We start from the raw sequence: 23731 nt of genomic DNA, 5'->3' as shown, positions 1-23731 counted from the left end.
GCATTTTTTTCAGTCCTACTTCCAAGCTGACTTAGAAGTTACAGAGTATGCAAAATGAGCAATAATAGTGAATAGATGAAGGGAAAAGAAAATCTAGTATGCTGGCCCAAAAACTTCTGAACTGCTCAACTGCTGATATGCCTAAAATTCAGTTTTAACTAAGTCCAGTTCAGACTCATTTAGCTGATACAGACGATGTCTACATACACTTCTACTGCATCTACTCCATTAAGTATAATTTTTAAAATTTTGATATTCTGACCAGTTTTCAAGGAAAAAGACTAAAAGCACAGCAAGCTGAAGTTTCCAACTTCAGAACAGGTGGAATTGTACCCCTGTCCATACATTGCCCTGATGACAATCTCTAGAAGAGCAAAGGCATAAATTAATTTAAACTATATACAATCTTTTAGTTTTTTAACTAACCCCCCCCCCCCCCCACTTTTTAACCAAAGATACTCAAAGAGTACAAATTTCTTTTTACATAAAGTGAAATTATTACTTTTAATACAGTGTCAGGTGGAAGACAATACTTACCTGAAAAGCCAGACAAAAACTTTGGGGGAAGGTAATTTTCCAAGAAAACATTAACCATTCCTTAATCCAGTCACCAACCTTGTTGTTCAGCATACTTCCAAAATCGTTTTTTAACTTCAGGGAGATAGTAATTTTCAACAACAGATGCACATGTAAATATTCAATCCATTTATTGTAGAAACACTGAAGACACAATATAGTTTTAACATACTCCCAATGAATAAGTTCTAATTTAGTCTGAACAATACATTGTTTATTGTGGAAATGCTACAGACACAAACAGAAATTTAAACACCACTATCAGAGAACATGACACTTCAAGGAAGGCCAAAAGAAAACGGCTCTTAAAGCTAAAAAGGAGAGGCAGATGCCATTTCCTAGAAATGAAGGAAGGTAGGCTCCACCGGAGCAGCTTTAGTACTGGGCTTTTCTTTTGGATTGATGGTAAATGAAAAACCCAGAGCCCAGTGATTTTTCCTTTTTACCTAATTGCTCCAATCCAGGAATCTTTGGCACAGGAATTTTCCTTTGCTTTGTGGCTCTAACATTATTCAGCCATTTGTTTTTAACAAGGCCACTGCTTTTACAACTTTTAATCCTAGTCTGTGGCATTTAAGCGCATGTTGTGCAAAGAATGCTCTTGAGTGTCAAACTCTATCTTGATAGGAGAGTACCAGCATCAGGTTATTGCACTAGTTCTTTTATACTCTAGTTTTATCTGACTAACAAACAAGGCTGTTAGAGAACTGATTTTCCTCATTATTTGCTACACTGGCCTTATTTTATTTCATTTACACTGACAAGCTGACAAACATAACTACATGCAAGAGGAAAGAATTCCACTGCATTGATTTAAAGGGACAAAAAAATTAATCGCCAAACTGAAAGTTATTTTAAGGTATTCATGCAAATATTCTATTTCAAGTTCACTCTTGTACACTGCCTAGATTTAAACCACTGAGATGCACTGCTTCTTCTTTGCAGAGAGACATAATGAGGCTATTTGAAAAACCTGCACCTCAGAGGATATGTGGTTTATTCTCTCAGTTCCAATGGTACATTTACTTCTTTGTTGCTGTGTATTAGTTGTGAAGCTGTATTCATGAAACAGGGAATGTTTATATATTCAAAACTTATGCATAAAATAGAAGTAAATCACATGCATTTTTTTAGCCATCATTAAAGCAATGACAAAATAAAAGTACTATAAAAGATTGTATGAAACTAGAGATCTTTTACAATTTTTTAAACAGCAAAAAACTATTAAGTTTCATAATGGAATTCAAAACACATTTTTGGGTACAATTCTTTGCATGTTATTCCTCCTTACAGTGCTAAATAATCACTTTAGTTTTTCCTCTTATCAGCAAACATCTGCCTACACACTAATTCAGAAAATATTAATTAAAAACTGGAAAGTATTAGAGCCTAGCACACGGATTAAAAATGTCTCTGATCATATATTTGATATCAAGTCCTAGCATGAAATTTCTGTAGCTAATCCAAGTAATTTCTTGTTAGGAAATAGCACACATAGTCTGTCAGATAATTTTGAGTACAAAAGATACAGAGATAAAGTAGTTTAACTGAATAGCTCTGAAGACTCCTAGGCATCAGCAGGGAAGGCACTTTTCCGGTCACATAGTTCTAAGCACAACGAGACTCAGCACAGCTTTGGTATTTCAACACCTCCTTCAGTTCCTATGCAAGTGATATCCACTGACTGCCCAGTCCTGAACTTCTCCACTTGCAAATAATGCAAAGAAAATCGCTCCAAATAGATTAATAGAGGCAGCAATATAGAAAACCATCTGCCATTCTCCCACAGTATTCTGTCAAATGGGGGAAAGAAAAGAAAAGATGCAGTCAATTTGCAGCTTCATACTCAAGAAAAAGGAATTTTAAAATCGATACTACATGCCTTTCCTATTTAAATGTAAATGCCATTCAGCATGATTTCACAGCAACATAAAAGCATTATTAACATAAAGGATGAAATCATTAGTATAGTCAACTTCAGTTTTATAACACACCTTACACAGACAGTCTTATCAGAACTGCGTGGCCCTATCTGGAACAGTTTATCACCCAAGACGCAGAACCAGAGATACAAATGCAGAGAATGTTACTGTAAGGGAAACACTACCTTGGCTTTCGGGTGATCCAAGAGCTGAAGTGCCCTGCACTCTGCAGTAAGCTATTCCTAATGACCACTATGTGAACATTCCAGATGCAAAAGCTTTTTGGTCCAAACAAGGTAGCTACCTTAATTCAGATTTCAAGACTAATCCTCTAAACTCTGGTATTTAAGAAATGCTTTAACAAATGTGTAGTAAAGAACTGTGGTTTGTTTGCTTTTTGATTTTGTTTTTTTTCTTTTCAAATAAAGAAATAATATGTATAGATGTCTTAAAGGTTTGGGATTTTTTTTAAGGTCAAGATGATGCTGTAACAAACCTGTAAATGATCTTACTATAAAAACAGAATACTTGAAGAGTGCATTAGTATGGAGGGGAAAAAACTAAACTGAACAAAAATACCCTAAAACAACCCACTTGTTAAGGTATCTGCAAGAACTTACTTTATTGGAATCACGTATTAATGTACCAATGTACATTATTAATACTATTACATTACATTATTATATTATATTCTTAAATTACATTATTCTTAATATATATATTCTTTATTTATATTCTTAAATTATATTATTATTATTACTAATGTACATGTATAAATATTTTCTGATTGTTTTTGGTGAGAGCATGGTGATAATAACACCAAGGTCACGAGTTTGATCCTCAAATGGGCCATTCCCTTAAGAGCTCGACTTGAAGATCCTTGTGGGTCCCTTCCAATTAAGAATATTCTGTGATTTTTAAGAAAATCCTTAGAATGACCTCCAACTCCAAAAAATTCAAGTGTATCACTAAGCTTACTCTTCCCATCTCCCTTTCTTGAAAGATTTTGGAATAATTCATATGTTCATTGGAAAAATAGTAATCAAAAATTCCTCAAAAGCCCAGTGCTTCCTTTTTTCTATCCAAATCTACACCACTTTGTTAGTCTAATCTAATACTATAGGAATCTAGCTTCTCCTTTATCTGACAAATGCTGACATTAGAACTCAACACCTCACATGAGGTGTTAATTAAAAACAAGCAAGAACTTGTCCTAATTTAATAAAACAATACCACAAATGTCTCATCTAGTTGGCATTTTATCAGAGTTCTACTGTGATAAAAATATTTTATCACATTTTATTATTATTTTATTCCTAGAGAGTATAAGGGGTGAGTCAGTAAAATTTTGAAGTCTTACAAAGATCTTTGATTTTACCCTTATTTTCCTGATCAGAATCAGGACAATAAAAGCTAGGAATTAAGTAATTCACAACAATGGAACAATATGACTCAAGGTGTAACCTATGTTTCATTTAAAGACTGCAGACTTGAGAAGAAGGAATTTCTATTCAACAGAGATAAAAATATAACAACAGAAAAAAAAATAAACAGACTCACATTCTGAGTGAGGTTTTTGGCAATAACTGGCCCCACCATTCCTGGGATAGTAGCAAAAGAATTTGTGATCCCAAGGAGAATTCCAGCATACCTGCAAAAGAAGTTGTTAATACTGCTTATTAACTTGTAAGGCTTATCAATCATCGAAACAATTTTGCCTAACCTGACCATGTAAGCTTCATCTTGATCACACAAGAAAAATTTTAACACAAATATTCCAGTGTGAACGACTTGCTTTTCTTCTAGTAACAACTCTCTGACAGCTTGGCATATATATTTTAAAGGACACAGTTTAGTAGTGGACTTGGCAGTGTTAGGTTAATGGCTGGGCGTGATGATCTTAAAGATCCTTTGCTACTTAAATGATTCTGTATTTCTCTATTTTTCAGAGGCTAGTTACAGAATTTTACTTAAATTGCCTATGGCTTTGCTCAAGATCCGTAATCCAAACCCACATCCCCTTTGCTAAGCCTCAACCAAACTGTCTGGAATGGATCCACTGGAGCAGTAAAAGACACATCACATGTCTTGAAGCAGAAAGACAAGGAGTATGACAAAGTGCTGTTTGACAACAGGAAGAGTTGGTTCAGGTTTCATTGCTAAAAATTTGTCTGCCAAGAAAGCAATATCAGCAGTGTGCCTGGATATCCCCACTTAAATTACAAAGTGTATATTCCAAAGATAGGAGTTCAGAGTGCTGTGGCAGTCCTTCCCTTCAGCTTTCTGTGGGTCAAGGCCAATGGGAAATGGGTCTGACTAAACCAGTTCTACTGGTTGCTGCTCCTGCAGCTCCATTCTGAGGCCTCCTGTTCCATGAACGTGCTGCTCTCTCATACACAAATGTATGTGTATGCACCAGTAGACATAAAAACTTGTTAGGAAAAGCTGGTAACTTGCTTAATATCAGAGTCTCAGCATCTCATCTCTAAGTAATTCAAAATCTATCTCACAGGCATGTTGCAATACCGAAAGTTTGAAACTGTACACCACAAGTGCAGACTTGTGAGAGAGACTGAAGAGAAATAAGACTCAGATGTTCCACAGAAGTTTGACCTTCTAACCACCAGGGCACAGATCCCTGTTTTAGATTTTCAAGGTGGATTTGTTGGCTGAAGAATCATACAAAATACTAATAGTTGCAGTTTACCATAGGAGAAAGGAGTCATATCCCAGTGATCATTTTAGACGGTTCAGAGTAAAATTATATCCTTACCAATACTAACATAACAAACATATTTCATCTCTAAAGAGAAAGGCATAGCTTTGAAATTTTATTTACCAAAACAGGAGAATTCAACCATACATCATTGTTCCAAAAGATTGCAATATTCTTTCTAGTGATATTAGAAAAACGTGTTTTTTTCCTGAGTAAGGGAAACAATCATCTAGCCTACTAGTTGATTTTTTAAATTTAAGCTCTACACTACATATCAGTTTAAAGCATTGAAATGCTTTAGTTAAAACCTCTTTATTTTTTATAAACCTAGCATGCAGTCTTCCTATCTTGGAAAGTGGTTTAGAACTAATAGGCCTTTATGAAGCTGAATGTCAAAGTGTCAAAGTTTCCCTCAGGAAAATAAGCACATAAAGCAAAACCCTGTTTAAAGCCTTTAAGTAGAACCAAATGCACTTTAAATGTCTTCAACATGTTTAAGCACTACAATACTGCTAACAGACACTTTTAAAACTAAATATAGTTTAATAGTTTCTCTGGTCAACAAAGATCTTTGGCATGCCTCTGTTTATGCCCAGTGTTTCTGACATAGGTTGCATTCCTGATAGTGCTCACTGTTTGATGCAGATAACTGTGATGACACTCCCTTAGTATAGTGGAAACTCCCATATGAAAAGGGAAAGCAAAAAGTGACACGTCTGTAGAGCAAAACCAATAGTAGGCTGTTGGTCAGGTACTTATGGCATAGTGAGGATAACCAAATACAAATTAACTTGCAGAACAGTCAAGTAGCAAAATCAGGAGCAAAAAAAACATCTATGTGAAGTATTTAGTATTTAACAGAGCCACATGAACTTACAAGGGATCATAGTAACACCAATATTAAAATTTGTAATAATCGAAGGGTTAGTAATGTAGATCTAAAGAACTAAAATATAATATATATTCTCCAAAATAACACTATTGTCTCCCTCCTGTCCCCAACCCTTCCCCAATCTAATTTACCAGCGGCATAATAAATACGTTAGCAACCAAAACCACATAGCAAATATTGTTGTTACTTAAGCATCAGTATTTTCATTCACTTTTTTCCTGTGAATATAATAATTATTTCTTTGATATAATGCAAGTTTTAGTAGCAAAAAGGGACCATTTGCTATTCTTGGCAGCATACATTTGGCCAATCTAAATGGGCATTTGTGCATTTTGAAACTGCTTTGAATCACTTCTGTTTTTTCTAATGTCTTTCAGTAAATTATGGAAAATACATATTGAGCTCTGAGTAAACTCTTTACTGAGGTTCCCTTCACAATTTTTTGCAGACCCTGTTTTTAGATTTCTACATTTGTCAAGAATTTCCTTGAAATTGTGCAATTGTCCTTGAAATTTCCTTGAAATTTTAACCAACAAAATTCAGACAAGTTGCAAAAAATTAGGTGGAAAAATTAGGGGGAGGGGGAAAGACAGTCTTCTTTTTCTTCTCTTCGCAGATATTTTTTGCATTTCTGTATCTGAAGAAAAGTTTTAGCATGACCTTTGCTACAAAGACATGCTTTTTCCCTTCTCTGTCCCCATTTGAACAGATTTACTCTGAGGAAAAGCATGCATATGCTGAATAGCAAATCACTGATCTCAATAAAACAGCACTCACCCTGACCACATCACCACCACGGAGAGTTTTCCCACATATGCAGCCACTCTCCTCTAGAGGCAATGCTGGGCCAAAGTCCCTGAACTATCAGCAAGACACTTACCCTTCTTGCACTCAGCGTGCTTCCTTCTGCCTGTCTGAGAGGGAAGAAGAGCTAGAGGAACTTGTCTGGTGTAAATGCAGAGGGGAAAAGCAGGACTTTACCGAGGGTAGAAAGAACAGAGTGGGATTTGGACAGAGGGATCAGCAGCAGTTCATGTGAGATAACTACCTATGCCTGCTGACAGGCATCGTCACTGTGCAATATCATTTTCTTCTTGTGGCTTTTTTTTCAACACCTAAAATACTCTACTGTTATAAACAAATTGACTCTTGAAATAAGCATATTTGAAATGCAAAATGAAGTATCTAAAATTAGAAGACACATACAAGATACTCAGCCATTGCCTACATACAGAAGTTCCTTGTTTGTGTGTCACACTGCAGTTGCATGACTTCTTTTTTCCTGTCACAGCTCTGTTGCATTCCATGGACAGGTTAAATTGTACTCCAATAACAAGCACCATTTAATACATACTTTGGAAACTAACTGTTGTAGTTCTACAAAACTAAGCTTGAAACAGAGGTTGTATAATGGTCCCATAACACCCAGATAAATGGCTTTAAGTACGTTTTCTGAATTTGTAGTTATATGTCATTTAAAACAAAGTGCACCACAGAAGCTATTTTTCTTACTTTCATATTGAATTCAGCATTACAAGCCGTTTATAGCTGGCCACTGATACCTCCCTCCCCTCTTGCTTATTACCTAACCTCACCTGCTAAGATTAACTGGATTCCCTCTACTTCATATCCATTTGTTAAGTCAAAAATTGTCCATGACTGTGGACGTGACCAGCATTGTTTCAATTACCAAAGCCTGAATACCATCTTCACTTGGTACCCAAGGTCTCCCATAAGTTGTCTAGATGATCAGAATTTTTAATAGATATTATTTGTACAAAATATTTTTTCCTCTACACTTAAAGTCTTTTCATTTTACACATTAATACTGAAACACACTTTTTGTTGGCCATAAAGTCACTTGACCCTGTTCACATCTAAGTGATACCACAAACAGGTAAATGAATGACAAAGTAAAGTACTTGACCAGTCCACTTTTAGAAGAATATACATACAGCCATACTCTGAGAAACCGACAGATCTGCCCAATTATGAATTTGTAACATATTGGAGAAATAACAGTCTGAAGTCTCAACATAATTGAAAATTATTCATTTAAGAGCAATTGTACATACATGATTTGTCACCTACTGACAAATCAGGTTAGCTACTTGTAAGAAGATTTAGATTCCAGTGTACAGAATGTTTCTCAAACGCAAATAATGTGCCTGTATCACAGAGCTTAAATACGGTAATGCTCATACCAGAGGCTGATAGCTCCGATGGAAAAGTTGAAAACAGTGAAACACAACTGTATTGTACAGTTCAAAAAAACCTGTCCTATTAAGAACATTAATCAAATGTGACAAAAATCTATCAAGTCTATAGTTTCAATCTGTAACTACAGGAATTATATAATTTATGACTGCAGGATTAAAACTGGAATTATTCTAAACTGTTGTTTGTCATATCCTCTGCCAAACTTGCACTTTTTGGAAATACAGTACTTAATATTGTAAACCCAAGTAATCGTCAGTGTTTACACTTCAGGTCTGTACAGCACATGCTCCATAGCTACATTTCCAAGGAACCTCAGCAACACATAAAGAAAAAAAGGAGGCCATAAACATTTCACATGCACTAACAACAGTTTCAGCAATACTTACGAAGGTGCTATGTCCAGATGGTTGATGCTGTAGCCTGATGTACAAAATCCTCCTAGTGTTGTTGATATGGTCACGAATGCAACAGCCAGTGCGTAGTTGCAGCCTGTGAATCCGGCTGCCACTAAGAACACCGCAGGTCCAATCATTCCTTTAAGACAGAAACCTCAGAATTAATGAACGTTTAACACGTTTTCCATGCAACTTCCACCGCCCCCTGGCGTACAGCGCCGGCACCGCACCGCGCGCGTTACAGTGGGTAACCCATCACACAGTGGGACGGTGCGGGATCAGAAATGGTTTAGGGTGGAAGAGACCTTAGAGATCACCTAGTTCCAACTCCCCTGCCACCGGCAGGGACACCTTCCACTAGATCAGGTTGCTCAAAGCCCTGTCCAACCTGGACTTAAGCACTTCCAGGGATGGGACAGCCACAACTTCTCTGGGCAACCTGTTCCAGTGCCTTGCCATCTTCCCAGTAAGGAATTTCTTCCTATTATCTAATTCAAATCTACTCTCAGTTTAAAGCCATTCTCCCTTGTCCTATCACTACACGTCCTTGTAAAAAGGAAGTGCAGATGGGCTGCAAAACTGTTGTTGTCTCAGGAAACAGCAACTAGATCAGAAACATCCCACTCCAGCGAAGAACAAACTAGATAAAAAAATTAACAGAAATCAACATGTTCTGAAAATTACCTTACAAATTAATTTTATTTATTGCTATAAATAAATTGAAGCTACGCTGACACTGTGAACCCTGGGTGAATCCAAGATAGCTGTAGAGATGCTGCATCAGGCACTGGAAACAGCTTATCAGCCATCATGAGCTCATGCCCACTGCTTCCTATCTGCAGTTAACTTTGGTAGCCATTTCCCAGTGCCAGAGCCCATTACATCACCCCATCCTGACCCTCTGCAAACAGCTCCAAATGCACGCTTTTGTTGATGAAGCCAACCTAAGTCCTGCTTTTCCTAAGACATTTTTCTCCTGAGTTATGCATACAAGGTGCGAGGTGTGTGGCCCTGCAGTAAACTGAATCACCAAAACAGCATAGGCTTAAGACAAACAAAGAAAATGCCTGAGAATTTATTACAAGAGCTGCTTTAAAGAAAGCAATTGAATCAGCTGAATTGAGAAGGCAGCAAGGATCACCATACAATAACTGGGCTGCATCTTCTGTGGATCCTGTGGATCTGTGCCTAATCTGTCTTCCTTTTATTATTATTCAATTTCTTTCTCCTGTCCCCTCTTTATTCAGCAATCAACTTCTCTTTCCTAAATACAGTCTTCTAATTGTGTTCATTAAAAACCTGATCTGGCTGATCTGTTGGTGATTCCAGATCATCTCCCAATCACTCAAGATCATTTTGGATTCTGTTTGGTCTTTCTCTTGTGGTACCAACTGTAAATTTTGCAAGTGTATTCCTATTCAGTTACTTTAGTCTTAGATAAATAAAACACTGAACAACAGAATAGGCTCATGCAGAACAATAATTCTGTCAGTTTGATAAATCTTTATTGATAACGGTTTTTCATTCACTCTTTTATGGTGACTTTACATGACCATTTATATGATTCGTTTGCTTGTGGTCCAATTATCTTGACCTAAAAAAAGCTTTTGACAATCTCTTATCCAGTAAGCCTACTTCTCATGGAAAAAGATAGGATTATTCTTGACACATTAATGTACAAATAAAGTTGCTCCTCTCAAGCCATGCAAAATGCTGCCTCATCTCACAGCAGAATGCCAGACTACTCTCCCAAGCCCTTAAATTTTCCCAAATTGATACTATTATATGTTCTAAGACTATATGTTCCAAGAGTTGATACTTGCACCTACCTATTAGGGTAAAACATTTCCGAACACAAACAGTGGAGAAGTTCTGTTTTTCCCGTAAATAATCAGCAATTTGGCCAGACAGAATTATACATAACCAGCAGCCAAAATAAGGCAGGGCAGACAAAAATCCATTCTGTTAAGTAGGTTAAAAGAAAACAGTTAAAACACTAAAATGACAAATCAATCATGACTTAATCCTTAACTACCAATGCAGTCAGACAAAAACCCCAAATGTTTAGATCAGCAACTAGCTTCAGGAAAAAGAAAACTATAACTGAAGGTATCCTGTGGACATTAATGTGATTGGGGAAGTTTTCAGGATACCAATATCAAGTGAGTTACTAAAAATAAGTGGAAGCTGTAAATATTAATCAGAATTTTGAAAACTATGCAAAATCTCTGGGGTTTGTACTGCTGTTACATTACATCATTCCTTATCTATCTGCTGAAACATTTGGTGCTGGCTGTAAACAGAGACAAAATCTAGAACAAGGACTTTTCATTACATCTAGGCTGGATATCCCACAGTCCCAAAGCAGAGTTATTCAGGATTTGACATTACCTATACTGAAGTCACCAGTTAATTCCCATTACTTTAAACACGTGCTGTTTAGAGACTTCTGCTTGATTCTACATAATTTTCTGATGAAGGGAAACAAATGGTACTACTAAACTGCCTACATTTACAGCCTTTCCAAAAATTCATGGATAGCTACTGATAACAGAGCTATAATTGGACCTTATCTGTGATTAAAAGGAGTATTTTAATAGAAATAGTATGACCTTTATACACTAATATGAAATGTATATTTGTCAAGAAGTGAAAGATTCCCTAGGAATTTTAATTTGAAATGAAACAAGATAGATATCCCCACCTGGAGTCCATTCTATCAGTACTTAAGCATCCTATCCGCTGGATTTCAGTGCTCAATTTTCAAAAACAGTAAGTAAAGTTTTGAAAAATAGAGATAGTCTCAGTAATTAAAAAACCTTTTTGAAGCACTATTTGAAGACAGCATTATTTTTAACTAATTTCTGTATTTTAGAAAGGAAACTGAACAGCAACAACTATATAATATTTTAAAAGATAATGCAGTTTCCATCTAAATGTGTGGCAACAAAGTTGGTCCAACACTATTACACAAAAATTGCTGGCATCACCTCTTTCTTGCATGGCAGTCATCTTCAGATTTCTCTAAACCAGTTTTGTTTGCTAAACTAGGAAAAGACTATGTTAAACTTCTTGCAATTTCTTAGCAGCTTTTTATGTTAGCTATACCAGTTTCTCCAGGTGAGCTATGACATCACCAAAACTGTTTCATTAAAGACAGACCAGTACAGTCAAGTAATTGCTATAAATAAGAATATTCCACCTTCTCCACCCCCTAATTTTTCCCTGATAAATAATTTAATTTTATAAAATTTCCTCAAAAAGAACTATATATGGATCTTAAGACTATGGTTTTGTTTCATCCAGTTACTTTAGTAAGAAAAGGTATTTTACCTCTGCTGCTCACTGAGGAAAGAAATTGACAATTTGGAAAGTGATCCAACCAGAATGAAGGTTCCCTCTGATCCCTTTCTCCCCCAAAACCCTATCCTTAAAATACTTTCAAAAATGCCACTTGTCCAACGGTTTTCTTAGTTTTACTTTTAACAGGAAATAATCTCCTTTATGAGTTAGCAAAGAAGTAGATACTATTTCAGAGGCATAAAAGTTGGTGTAAAATCTGAAATAATCATAGAAGCCATATAGAGGGAAAATATTTTTATAGTTACTGTTTTGAAGCAGAGTATATAAAGATGGGTACCACGCACCTTCAAACAGAACATTTAACTTGAAAGCTAGCACTAAGGTAAATGTCAAATAAGCCAAGAAAGTGGAAATTATAAGGCAGGCAACATTTTTGATGCATCTGCTTAATTGTGCAGGATTATTTCCCAGCTATACATTTACACTCCAAGGTTCTTAAACAGTTTCCTCTATTCTAAACACCAAGTGATTTAGTTTCTTTAATTCTGAAGAAAATGACTGTATTTGTATATATCTCACCTCCTCTGCATCAAATCGTAGGATTTCCTTCATGTATGTGGGCAAGAGTGTAAGAAGTGTATAGAAAGTCCAATTGTAGGAGAAATGTGCCACAACAATAGCCCAGAGAGGAAGGGACTCCAGCATAGGTCTCCAGGGAACAGATTTCTGTGTAGAAAGCTGGCAAGCAGGAGAAAAAGAGAAGAGAAAAAGAAGGAAATCAGGATGTTGATATGAACATTTCCTAAATACAGTGTTTTTGATGCTAACCAAATCTATGCTCATGATCCATTCTGAAAGGCACAAAATAAGCCTCAGTTGATAGATGCAAGTCATCAGCAATGAATTAATTAGTCTTCAGTTCTCAATGAAAGTATACTAAAGTATGTAACTGCTCTGATGTTTACTATTCCAAAGTAAACCAATTACTATATTTTGTAATTCAAAAAGTATACTTTCCCTTGTTGAAATTTGAGGTCTTCTGCTTTTAATATAAATAATTAAATATTTAGTCACCCTTCAGGTGTTGATTCAGCTGAATCTTTCCTGCTCAATCCTAGATATTAATTTTGGTCTCTCAGCCAGCTTCACAGAATGAATCTTACACAAACTTCAGGAACTGGCTCATTAGTATTATCTCTGCAAATAGTAATCTATTTCTTACTCTAGATGACACACTGAGAAAGAGAAATGCTGCAAAATGTTGTATTGCAAATGTTAAAGACATTATACATGTCTGGATCTAGTACAAAATGGCAGATTTGAGATTTTTTTTAAATACAAAGCTTTTTAAGTAAAGCACCTCAACAACATCTGTAACAAAAGGCATTATTATAAGGCTTTGCTTGATTATTGATTGTTTTCCAGTTTACAACTGCACTATTTAAAAAATTTTTTGTTTGAAAAATCTTGCCTCCATCTCAGGTTAAGAATTTTATTCTAAACCTAAACATGTTTACAAAACATATAACAAAGCATAGCAAAATGTAACAAATCATAAACAAAGCTTGACATTAATGATTGTGTGTGTGGTTTATGTTCAGACTTAAGAAGGTTGGTCTCTACAAAAGTGTTGTACCTGATCTTTTAGAGAAGACAGTATATATTCTCTTTCAGCATGTGAAATGCTCCTGTGAGTTTCTGGTGTATCACTAACCAAAAACATCCAGAAGAACCACCACAATACGCCGAGTGCACCTATTGTTGTGAAAAGATGGGTGAAGAGATAGAAATTTTAAAAAAGCAATTTTATCGAGTAATATCCTCAGATGACATAGTCAGAAGTGTTTTCTCGATACTCTAATATAATTTTAATGAACATTATTTTTCTATCTACTTACAAACACTAGTTCCCCAAAGTGGTTTTATCCGCATTTAGATATAATAAAGAACGAAGATGACTAAGCAGAATTTTTTCTTTTTATTTTTTCCTCTTTTCTTTCCTCTACTTGAAGTTCTTCATACAGCAAGAAAGCTGTGTGCTCATACATAATTGTATTTTTATCAGTCACATGGAAAAGCCACAAAAGTATATGGCTCACCCTCAGGAAATAAAAAGTTCACATTAAGTTTAATCACAAAAAATACTCTGTGCACATATATAGAATATTACTACGTGCAGCTTAATTGATGTACTATTCCTCCTTTTCTTTCTTAAGCCAACATTAGAATTGTCCGTTGAAAAAAGGTAACTTTTCAATAATCGGTCCAAATTAACCGTAACATTGTAATTGATTTCATTTTGTTCAGTTCTTTGGTTTGAATCTTTGTGATTTGTAAAAAAATTAAGATTTTTTTTTAAGGGAAATGTAACTAGTCTTATATTCTGATTCCTCCTTTCTCATGAAGAATATAAAATGGCTCAGACATGTAAACAGACCTGTAAAAAGCATTAGCTAAGACATTCTGTTAAAAAAATATCTTTCAGAATATAAGTCACAGTAAACATGCTATGCATTCCTTCAGGGTCCCTGTGACTGCTAGAGATTTTCCACAGTTTACATTTTAAGCAGCAGTAACTTTTCACACATTCTTTCAAAGTTGTGGTTTATTCCTAGGATTTATTCCTTTTGTTTCTTTCAAAGTTGAGGTTTATTCCTGGGATTAAAGTTATTAACTCGATTTCACACTTCAGATAAGAAATTTCAGCTTGTTGTTTTCAAGCGGTGGGAGAGTTAAGAGCATTTGACTTGTACCAGCTTTTGTCCAAGTCAGAGACAGCTTTGCTCACTGGAAAAAGGCTTATTCAGCCATTCACTGGAATCTACTTAGCTTTAAATATCTCTAATTGCCCAGAAAGAATAAAACAGCAAGCCAACATGTCAAACACGTTTTTAAAACTTAAAATAAGTTTTATAAGATATGCTTTTCAAAAGGAATATGGATTGTACTTTTAATAATTAAGAAAAATCAAAACAACACAAACTCACCAAATATGTAGAACACATAAACCCAGTTCATATAGTAACAAATTAAACCAGATAGTGGCAGAGACACAACAGTTCCCAGCTGTGCACCTACCAGAAGAAAGCAAAACAAAGTGGAAAAATAATTAGATCTTCTATGGACCCCTTACATACAAGTGCCATTTCAGAGTTATTTTATTTTTCTGTAATAAATCATGAATAAAGATTGTCATGACCACTACAGGGTTGTGCTTTGCTTTAAAGAAACACAGCCACAATGAGCTGCCTTGGCAGCTCCAAGCAAATAGAGCCATAAAGCCCTAAGAAGCCAAAATTAGAAGGAACAAGCAATAAAAGAGAAGCATTCTTGGCACATTTGTCTCCAATAAAGTGATGGCTCTAACACATCTAAACCAATGCAAATTAGTCAACTGGTATTGCTGCAAAACAAGAGAGAGCTCAACTTGGTATAATTAAGGCCTTGGGAGTATAATGTGACAATATAGTCAGTTTGCATTTTTGTATCTCCTTCTAGCTCCACAAAACCAGGAATGCTAGAAACATGAAGCCGAAAGTCATGCATATATAACCAGTAGGTTCAAATTCCATGCTTCCCGAATGTGACAGGGTCTAGCATTAAGTGAGAAGGGAAAGATGAGCAGATTCCAATACAGAATAAAGCCAAAAGCCAGAAAGAACTATTCCTATGCTTATAATTCAACTTACATTTTGCAAAGAATAAGGATGACAGGTGTTTCCCTTTTGAAATCGAAACCAGAAACCCATATTATTTGCATACTTGACACTTTACTGGTGATAAACAGTAGGTTTTGTCTCTTAATGTTAGCTGTATGATTACTTCTCCAAACTTAATCTCAACTCAGAAAATATTTAGGTTATGTTGATATTCTAGCTACCTAGACCCCTTCTTCCTGGAAACAGTAATTTTTGTTTGAGGCAGAAAGCTCCAACGATGAACAACAAAACCACATACATAATTCAAAATATAAATCATAAAAACAACTACATATCACCTCAACCACATGTTCTCTCAGAAAATCAACACTATCACGATTAAATTAACTACAGAGCGCATGACTGCCAACGTGGAAGGAAAGGAAGGAAAACAGCCTGCCAAGATTACACAACATATCTTATCCACCCGTGACTGCTAACAATGGGCTGTTCAAGGCCACAGACTCTTCTCACTAGTACATTAGCATATATTTTCACAAAATACAAAAGGACAGTTTAAAAGCCCCCAATTGATAAATGCAGTAGAAGGCAATCCCAACTCTATATGCTCTGCTTAACTTGTGCTTAACTCTGCTTAACTTGTGTCTCACTTCTTTTAAAGTAGATTTAATTAAATACCCAGGCAGAAAACAGATTTTTTAAAAAGAGAAAGCATGGAAGCTTTTTGATGCATTAGATGAATTGAAGTAGGTGTTTGAATGATCACTTCAATGAGTGATGAGACACTTGGTTCAGAGCAAAGTGAGGAAACTTGAGGAGAAAGGATTAAGGCTTCATTCCTCTGGGAAAAGTCTTAGCTCCTTAAGAAACTGTAGCTGAAGTTTACACGGTATAAACCTGTCTTCTTGATAAACCACGGGACAAATAGAAAACAGAATTATTACTAATAAGAGTGATCAAAGCAAACCTTACTTCAGTAACTGAATACAAAATTTGTCATCCTCAAAGAAATAATATCAATTTTGACTAGCAAATTTACAAACCTATGTTTTTCACCTGCCCCTCAAATACTGCACTGAGCAATGTGACTGACCAATAAGTACCCAAAATGCGTGAAGGCTCAGTGGAGGTGGGCAAGAGCAACATGTCCATCAAACTCGGGGAACAACACTGGGTGTGACCAACCGCAGTTGTTGCAAAGAAGCTGACTTTATCTCAACACAAAGGGCACCAGAGGGTGGCTTTGGTTTAGATAAGCAGCTATGTCAGTCGACTGGATCAGCTGGTGGTGTAAATGTTTCTCTTCATTCAGATCATTAAAAGTGTGACTGTCTCACTGACTTAGCCAGACCAACATGAGGGGACTGAATACACGGGTCAGTGAAACACAAACTATAGAGGTTAAACAACAACAGAATTTCTGAGAGAACAACAGACATGACTAGCAGTCAACCCAAATTGAAGTCTATTGCAATTGCTATCTTTTGTTAAGTGTCAACTTGCATTTGCTAAGTGCTAATTTTTACTGGTACCGTGCTTTCAGTACATTCTGTATCACTGCTAAATCAAAAATCCTGTATCTTCAAAAAAGTAAATCTGATATCAAACATTACACCTTCCAGACACAGAATATCTAGGACAAACTGGTCAGACAGCATTCAAGTCTGACAAGGAGCTCTTGCAGCAATACATGAGACCTTGGATGTTTTCTTCTCCAAGTTCCTCCAAGAACACTTTGAAACCCTCCAAAAACGAACAAAACAGCTCTATCCTGTGACTGCCCCAGCATTTTTGTTCCTAATGCTAAATATTTTTTATTTACAGTATCTTCTATTAATCAGCTTCACAGTAATTATTTGCACCACTTAATACCAAAGTTAGACCCAAGTTTTTACTTATTTGTAGATCAATAGCTTTTGTCAGGGTATAAAAACCATAAATAAATTAAGAAAACTAATGGAAAGCAAGATTTACTTTAATGTTACACTTTCTGGATTAAATGCTGATTAAAATTTACAATATAAATCCCTTTGATTTAAGTCAATCCTCCCTGTTACTGCAGTAAAAATTTATAATCCCATTATCAGCGTGGGAATTTCTCACCTGCATATGAAATACTAAGGAGCTTGCTGCGTTCCAGTGGAGGAGCCCAAGAAGACCACATTGAATGCATAGCTGGGAAGGTAACACCCTAGAAAACATAATTTCATTCTGTTGAAATGCAAGAATATAGAACTCACTTCAACTTTACATGTTTCAAAGCATGTTTCATTAAAAAGCAGTAGTATAATCTATTAGTTTGTTGTCTAGCAAGAAACCACTTACAAAAATTGTGCAAGGCATGAGAATAGGGAGGCAGAATTAATTTCTCCTGCTTTAAACTCTATATATACTGGAAAAGCAGCAACAATACAAACGACACTGTTTTGAGGCCCTAGTTTCCGAAAAATTAGAATAGTTTTGTATCAAGTATCCTTAGATTTTTAATTTGAAAAACTTAGACTGAAATATAGTGAAAATGCTTTAATTCTAAAAAACGTAAAACTAAACCATTCAAATGAAACAATCCATATACTACTCCAGCATAACAACCCCCACAGAGTCTAATCACTGCAACTTTAAACAAATTATTCAGATGCATTTTCAAATTACATAGAGGAAACAGGATTACCTCTCCCAGTCCTTCCAAGGCTCTGACAGCTATGAGGTAGCCAACTCCTAAATTTGCAGCTAAGGGAGTAAGCAGGGTGAATACAGAGGTACCAAAGATGCCAAATCCCAGCAACAGTTTGCCTCCAATTTTGCTTGCAAGATATCCTCCTGGAATCTGAGTAATGATATAGCCATAGAAAAAAGAACCAAGGATCCATCCCTGAGTATCAGCATCCCAAGAATACTTTTCTCCCTAAGAAGAGGAAAAAAACCCAAAAACCAAAATGCAGTAAGTTAAAGATAGCTGTTTCTCTGACCATATTTTTTATTACATTGATCACTATTTAGTCCTTTATAGATAAATTCCAATTTTTTCGTGACCTACTCCTTAGCGTCTCCTTCCTCTACACTCACCTGTACTGCAAGCAAAGTTGTGCTAAAATCTAATTCAGGTAGTTTACATCTGTTTGGACATATCTAACCCAAGGATGCAAATCATCACTACATGAAATACAAGTGCTCTGGTAGTTACTCCTTTTTGAATTCTAAGCAGCTTTGGTTAGGTGACAGGTACTGACTATGTAAGTCTGCCTAAGGACAGAATCACAGTGGACATTCTGTCATGCTCTATAAAATGGTTTTACCTGCAGAAAATTTATAGGAAAAAACCCCAAACAAATAAGGAGATGCAGGTGCTTAAATTTAACATAAAGAAAGAGAGCAGTCAAGGACAGGGCTCACAAGGGTAGGCGGGATAATGGGAGAAGCACAACAGAGGGAAGACGAGTTTAGTGGACAATGCAAAAAAAGTGAAGATGATTGAGACAGGAATCTGCAGCTATAAAGAAAGCCAGCAAGAAGACAGGAACTGTTGCCCAATAAAGTGATTCTGAAATTTGGGATCACTTCCAAAAGACCAATTTTTCCGCATCTAAATGAGCAGCATACATTTCAAAGAAATGATGAGACAATCTTCCCATAAAGTTCACCATTATAATTTGTTTGTGATAAATAATAAATGACCTCTAAACAAGCAAACAAAATGAAAAGAGGAAGATGGCAAGAGTGCTCAGGAAAAACTTCAACTATAAGACAAGATCTATGCAAGTCCAAATTCACAAAGTTGGGGGTTTTTTAGAAGTTTTTTTCCATATCTGGCAGTTCAGTTAAGAAATGTGATTTTAAGGATTACTGGAAGTCAGAGGTAAAGGATATAAAGACAAAATGCATGATCTGGGAAAGAGATTGAAGAAGTGAAGAGAGAAATATTACATGTTAATTTGTAATGAAATTTCATGCCATTATGACTGTACAAAGAAAAGGCAAATTGGACAGTGATGGGAGCTCTGACGAAGATGTAACACTAACAATTGATAAGTGGCATATAAAACAGTGAGTCATGGTAGATCTACATGATCAGATTAGCCAGTTTCTAAGGAATAGCGCGGAAAAGACGTACGTAAAAAAGATGACTGTGAGCACAGTGCTTCTCAATTAGCTAGTCATTTAAGGCTAATACTTCCCAGAATAGCGTTAGAAGAACCACTGGAAAGGCCATCCAGTAACAAACAGCCTGTTCTCTTGCCACCTAAATATGGTTCTATCTTTCACAGAGTTCTAAAACCGCTTTGACATGCCACGTTACAAGACAATACGTCTGAGACCTCACCGTTGTGTTGCGATGAACATTTATAGTGGAAGAATGCTCTGGACACACATTGGAAGTCACATTCTTTGCTAAGCTTGTGTTAGGTTCTACCATATCCACCAGAGCGACACTGAGGTTCACACGCAATGCATACAGGAGGAAGAACCCAAAACAGGCCAGGAGTGCGAGATTGTAGCGAGCTGAGCAGCATGCAGGGACTGAAACGAGAGCAAATGAAAAATGTTTAACAGGCCTAAAAGAATAAGAACAACTCATAAGCAGTTTTTACTAATGTTCCCAGAAACCTTTGGGTAAGATAAAAAATTAGCAAGGAGACAAGTTAATTTTTCTTCTTAAGGGGTTTATTCAATAGGGGTAGAGTCTGAGGCTGGTTGAAAAAAATTTTAAGACCCCACTTTCATACTGATATGCAAAGCAAATGTAATCCTCATTTAGACAGCAGGCAGCTATCCACACTAAAGTGGTGACTGCAGAGGATGGGTAGTGTGTGGTCTGTGGAAATGGATTTAGAAACAGTTTCCAAAGTCCTCTCCAAATACTGTAATATTTATTCAAGACAGAATTTCACACACTAAAAACCCCAAAACAATTAGTGGGAAGCCTTTAATATACACAAAAATGGTTTTTCAAGAAACACAAATACTCCTAAAGTAATGCTGAAGAAAGGTCATTGCTACTTCAGGCTGTTTTCTAGGACAAATTTTCCTTCTATAATTTTGCTTACAAGGGAATATGGGTTTGCTGACAGCTCCCAAAACTACCAGAAAGGGGAATGGCAAACAATGTGGTGGCACCGTGAAACAGTAACAGGTTCCCAGCTGCCCAGTAAACCCTCTTGGCAGTCACAAGACAACAAAGGAAACGACTCCTAGGATTCAGCATAAAATCGGTGTTGTGACATTAAGTCAACTCTGTCAGCTGTTTATGCACAGATAGCAGACTATGCACTGTAACACAGTTATTGATTTCCTAGAGTAGTACACAGCAGCATTTGGCAGACAGCATGCATTAGTGCCAGGAGATCCAGATCAGAGCCGAGCTGTAACAGTTTCAATCTCTGCAGCTACTCTTTACGAACTGGGAATGCCTGAAACGACTGAGCAGGAATGTCAAATTGTTGAGGAACTACTCGAACAATCTGCTGACTTTTCAAATAGAGCGTAGAGTTTCCCCTTTAGTGAGGGAGCTGCATTACTAATGGTAAGTTTTATAATTTAGGTGTATGAAACTCTGGGAAGGCTGGAGATCAGTAGATATTACAACAGTTTACATCAGTTTACAGTGATCTCACCTTTCACTACACAGATTTCAAATGATGAATAGAACAAGGACATCTATGAACAGGACTGACCAGAGCTTCATCTGCTATTGCAGTATGTCACTTGACTGGAATTTCTGATTTTCAGTAAGAAACAAAGGATATGCCCTGTGGACAAGCTGATGAGATACTTTCCCCTTCCCAGGAACTTCCCTGAAAGAAGGAATGAGCCTATGTGATTTTATTTTTTCAGGAGGAACACCAACAGAGCCTTCTTGCAAGACTGTTTTTCATGAAATTAACAGAACTCTCCCATTTTTAAAGTCTCTAATCCTGACAAACTTTATGTGAAGTTCATTACGGCTGCACAAGTTGTTAAAGTGACACAGAGATGCTGTACTTGCTATATTCATTTAATAAATAAATAATAAACAAGGCTATTGTACAAATATGCAAAAGCCCTTTCAGACCTGTGGTAATTACAAATCTTGCCTCATAAGCATTTGAAAAAGCATCCTGAGTTTTTAAATGACATGAGAGAGAGAGAGCAGCCAAGATTTTATTGCTTACATTAAAAACAACATGCACCGAGAACAGGAAGTACTTACTACACAAAAACTAGTCAAGCAGCTTTGTTATTGTTTAAAAAGCAATTTGCCTTAAGTAGAAAATCTAAAGTCATATAATTAAAAAAATTAATATAATTACAGGTAAAGCTACTTAACTGTTTCACTTCTTGTAGTTGCTGGGCCTAGACAATAATAACGGAAAGCTGAATAACACACTGATTATGTAACCCTTCCTTGGAAATGCAGATTAACTGGAACATCCATTACTCTTCCTCTATAAGACTTACAGGTACACAACTTGCATAGAGAACAAGCTCCACAAAACAGATGTGCAAGAACTTACGGTCACTAGTGTCAGATTTTTTTCCCCAGTTAACATTTTATTTAAAGAAGCTAACAAACCTGTAGAATTGAAGTCTGAAGCAAATAGCTGCTAAATTATTGGTTCCCTGTCATTCCATCACGTGCACTTGAAATGCCTAAGAATGTTAGATCAGGTTAACAGAACAGAAGACTCAAGAAGATTACAGGAGAGTGCTATTATCAGAGACACAGACATTCACACCCCTAAAGTTTAAAGCAGCTAACCAAAGTTTAAAGCATTAGGTTCAAGGTCTTACCTTGACTAGCAGTCTTTGGTCCTACATCTATAGCTAATTCTGATTTCAGGGGCATGTTTTAAAGACTGTAGCAATAATTTAACAAGGTTCTTAAACTGCAGTTAAAAAATAGGTCTGTGCTGCAAGTTGCACGGCAGCTTAAAGGAAGTTGCTCGTCTGCAATAGTTTTCCTTGTGGGTGAGGTGAGCCACCTCCAACTGGAGCCTGATGCATTGTGCAAACTTAAGAACATATTGCTTTAGGAAGTCTTGAGCTCAAATTTCTCTCATTCTGGCACTTTTAAAGTCATTTTGTTTGCAGTCCCCCTTGATGCAGTTGCACATTTGCTAAGTAGGTTAGAGCATTTTTGCATGGCATGCTAAAGAAACTAAAAATCTTACTCTACTCTTTATACGTTGTACATTCTAGGAAGCAAAACAGCACGAATAAACATGCATGCTCTGTTGACAAGCTCTGGCCATATATCGAGCCTCCTCTCCTACCTTCGTGCATCCTTCCACTTTCCTTCCTCTCCATACCTGTAACAAGCAATTAGTCTTACTCAAATTCTGCCTTCATATGAAATTTTGACACAATCTCGGTGGACCCCGGTAGTTTTTAATATCTGGACGGGTATTTGGGCTGAAGCCGAGCGAGGGCTGGTGTTTGACAGGGCTGCACGTCTGATCCCAGCACCGACAGAGCCGACACCGCTGTCAGGACTCGGGGCTGTTCCTGATCCAGCACACCCGGGCACCGCGGCGTCCCCGGCACCGAACGCCGCTAACGGCATGGGCGCAGCCCCCGGGCCCGTCACCGCTTTTCCCGTCACCGCCGTCCCCTGTCACCGCTGTCCTCCATCACCGCTTCTCCCCTCACTACTGTTCCCGTCACCGCTGCCCCCGTCACCCCGGCAGTGACACGGCGGCACCGACCCCTGGGCCCCACAGCGGCGCTCGCGGCCCGCGCCTCCATGGCAACGAGACGCCGCCACACAGAGGCAGCTGCCGCCCGTCTCACCCGTGTCGGGCTGGGGCTCCTTCAGCAGTGGGGTGCGATCCTCTCCCTCCTCGGGCTCCATCTCGCTGCTGCCACCCGGACCGCGCAGCGCGCTCAGGGCCAGACCGCCCGGCGCCACCGCTGCGGCCGGCAGCGTGGCCTGGCCCGGCTCAGCTCTGCCCGGCTCGGCTCGGCTTGGCTCAGCTAGGCTTCAGTTTACTCCGCCGCCGCTCCCCGCTCCCCGCCAGCTCGGCTCTGCCCCACTGGGGCCGGGCAGCGGCGGCCGCAGCCCCCAGCGATCA

The 23731-nt window shown here is 37.3% G+C and overlaps 1 protein-coding gene across 3 annotated transcripts; it reads right to left on the bottom strand.

Annotated features, from left to right (window-relative positions):
• Positions 1 to 690: 690 nt before the first annotated feature.
• SLC17A5 (solute carrier family 17 member 5) lies at positions 691 to 23731 on the bottom strand. Of its 3 annotated transcripts, XM_014870220.2 has the most exons (12): positions 23451 to 23705; positions 22934 to 22969; positions 20005 to 20201; positions 18355 to 18588; positions 17787 to 17874; positions 15012 to 15098; positions 13661 to 13779; positions 12604 to 12762; positions 10551 to 10683; positions 8713 to 8860; positions 4059 to 4149; positions 691 to 2369 (listed from the first exon to the last, which is right to left on the bottom strand). In XM_014870220.2, the coding sequence occupies exons 1-12, from the start codon at positions 23509 to 23511 to the stop codon at positions 2232 to 2234; spliced, it is 1491 nt and encodes a 496-aa protein (XP_014725706.2). In that variant the 5' UTR covers positions 23512 to 23705; the 3' UTR covers positions 691 to 2231. The 3 variants fall into 3 exon arrangements, with proteins under 3 accessions (XP_014725706.2, XP_014725708.1, XP_014725709.1); XM_014870222.2 differs by lacking the exon at positions 22934 to 22969 and having other exon boundaries at positions 23451 to 23731; XM_014870223.2 differs by lacking the exons at positions 22934 to 22969; positions 23451 to 23705 and adding an exon at positions 21296 to 22926.

Source organism: Sturnus vulgaris, chromosome 3, assembly GCF_052056855.1.
Source record: "Sturnus vulgaris isolate bStuVul1 chromosome 3, bStuVul1.hap1, whole genome shotgun sequence".
NCBI lineage: Eukaryota > Metazoa > Chordata > Aves > Passeriformes > Sturnidae > Sturnus > Sturnus vulgaris.
This window is presented reverse-complemented; position numbering and strand designations above follow the sequence as displayed.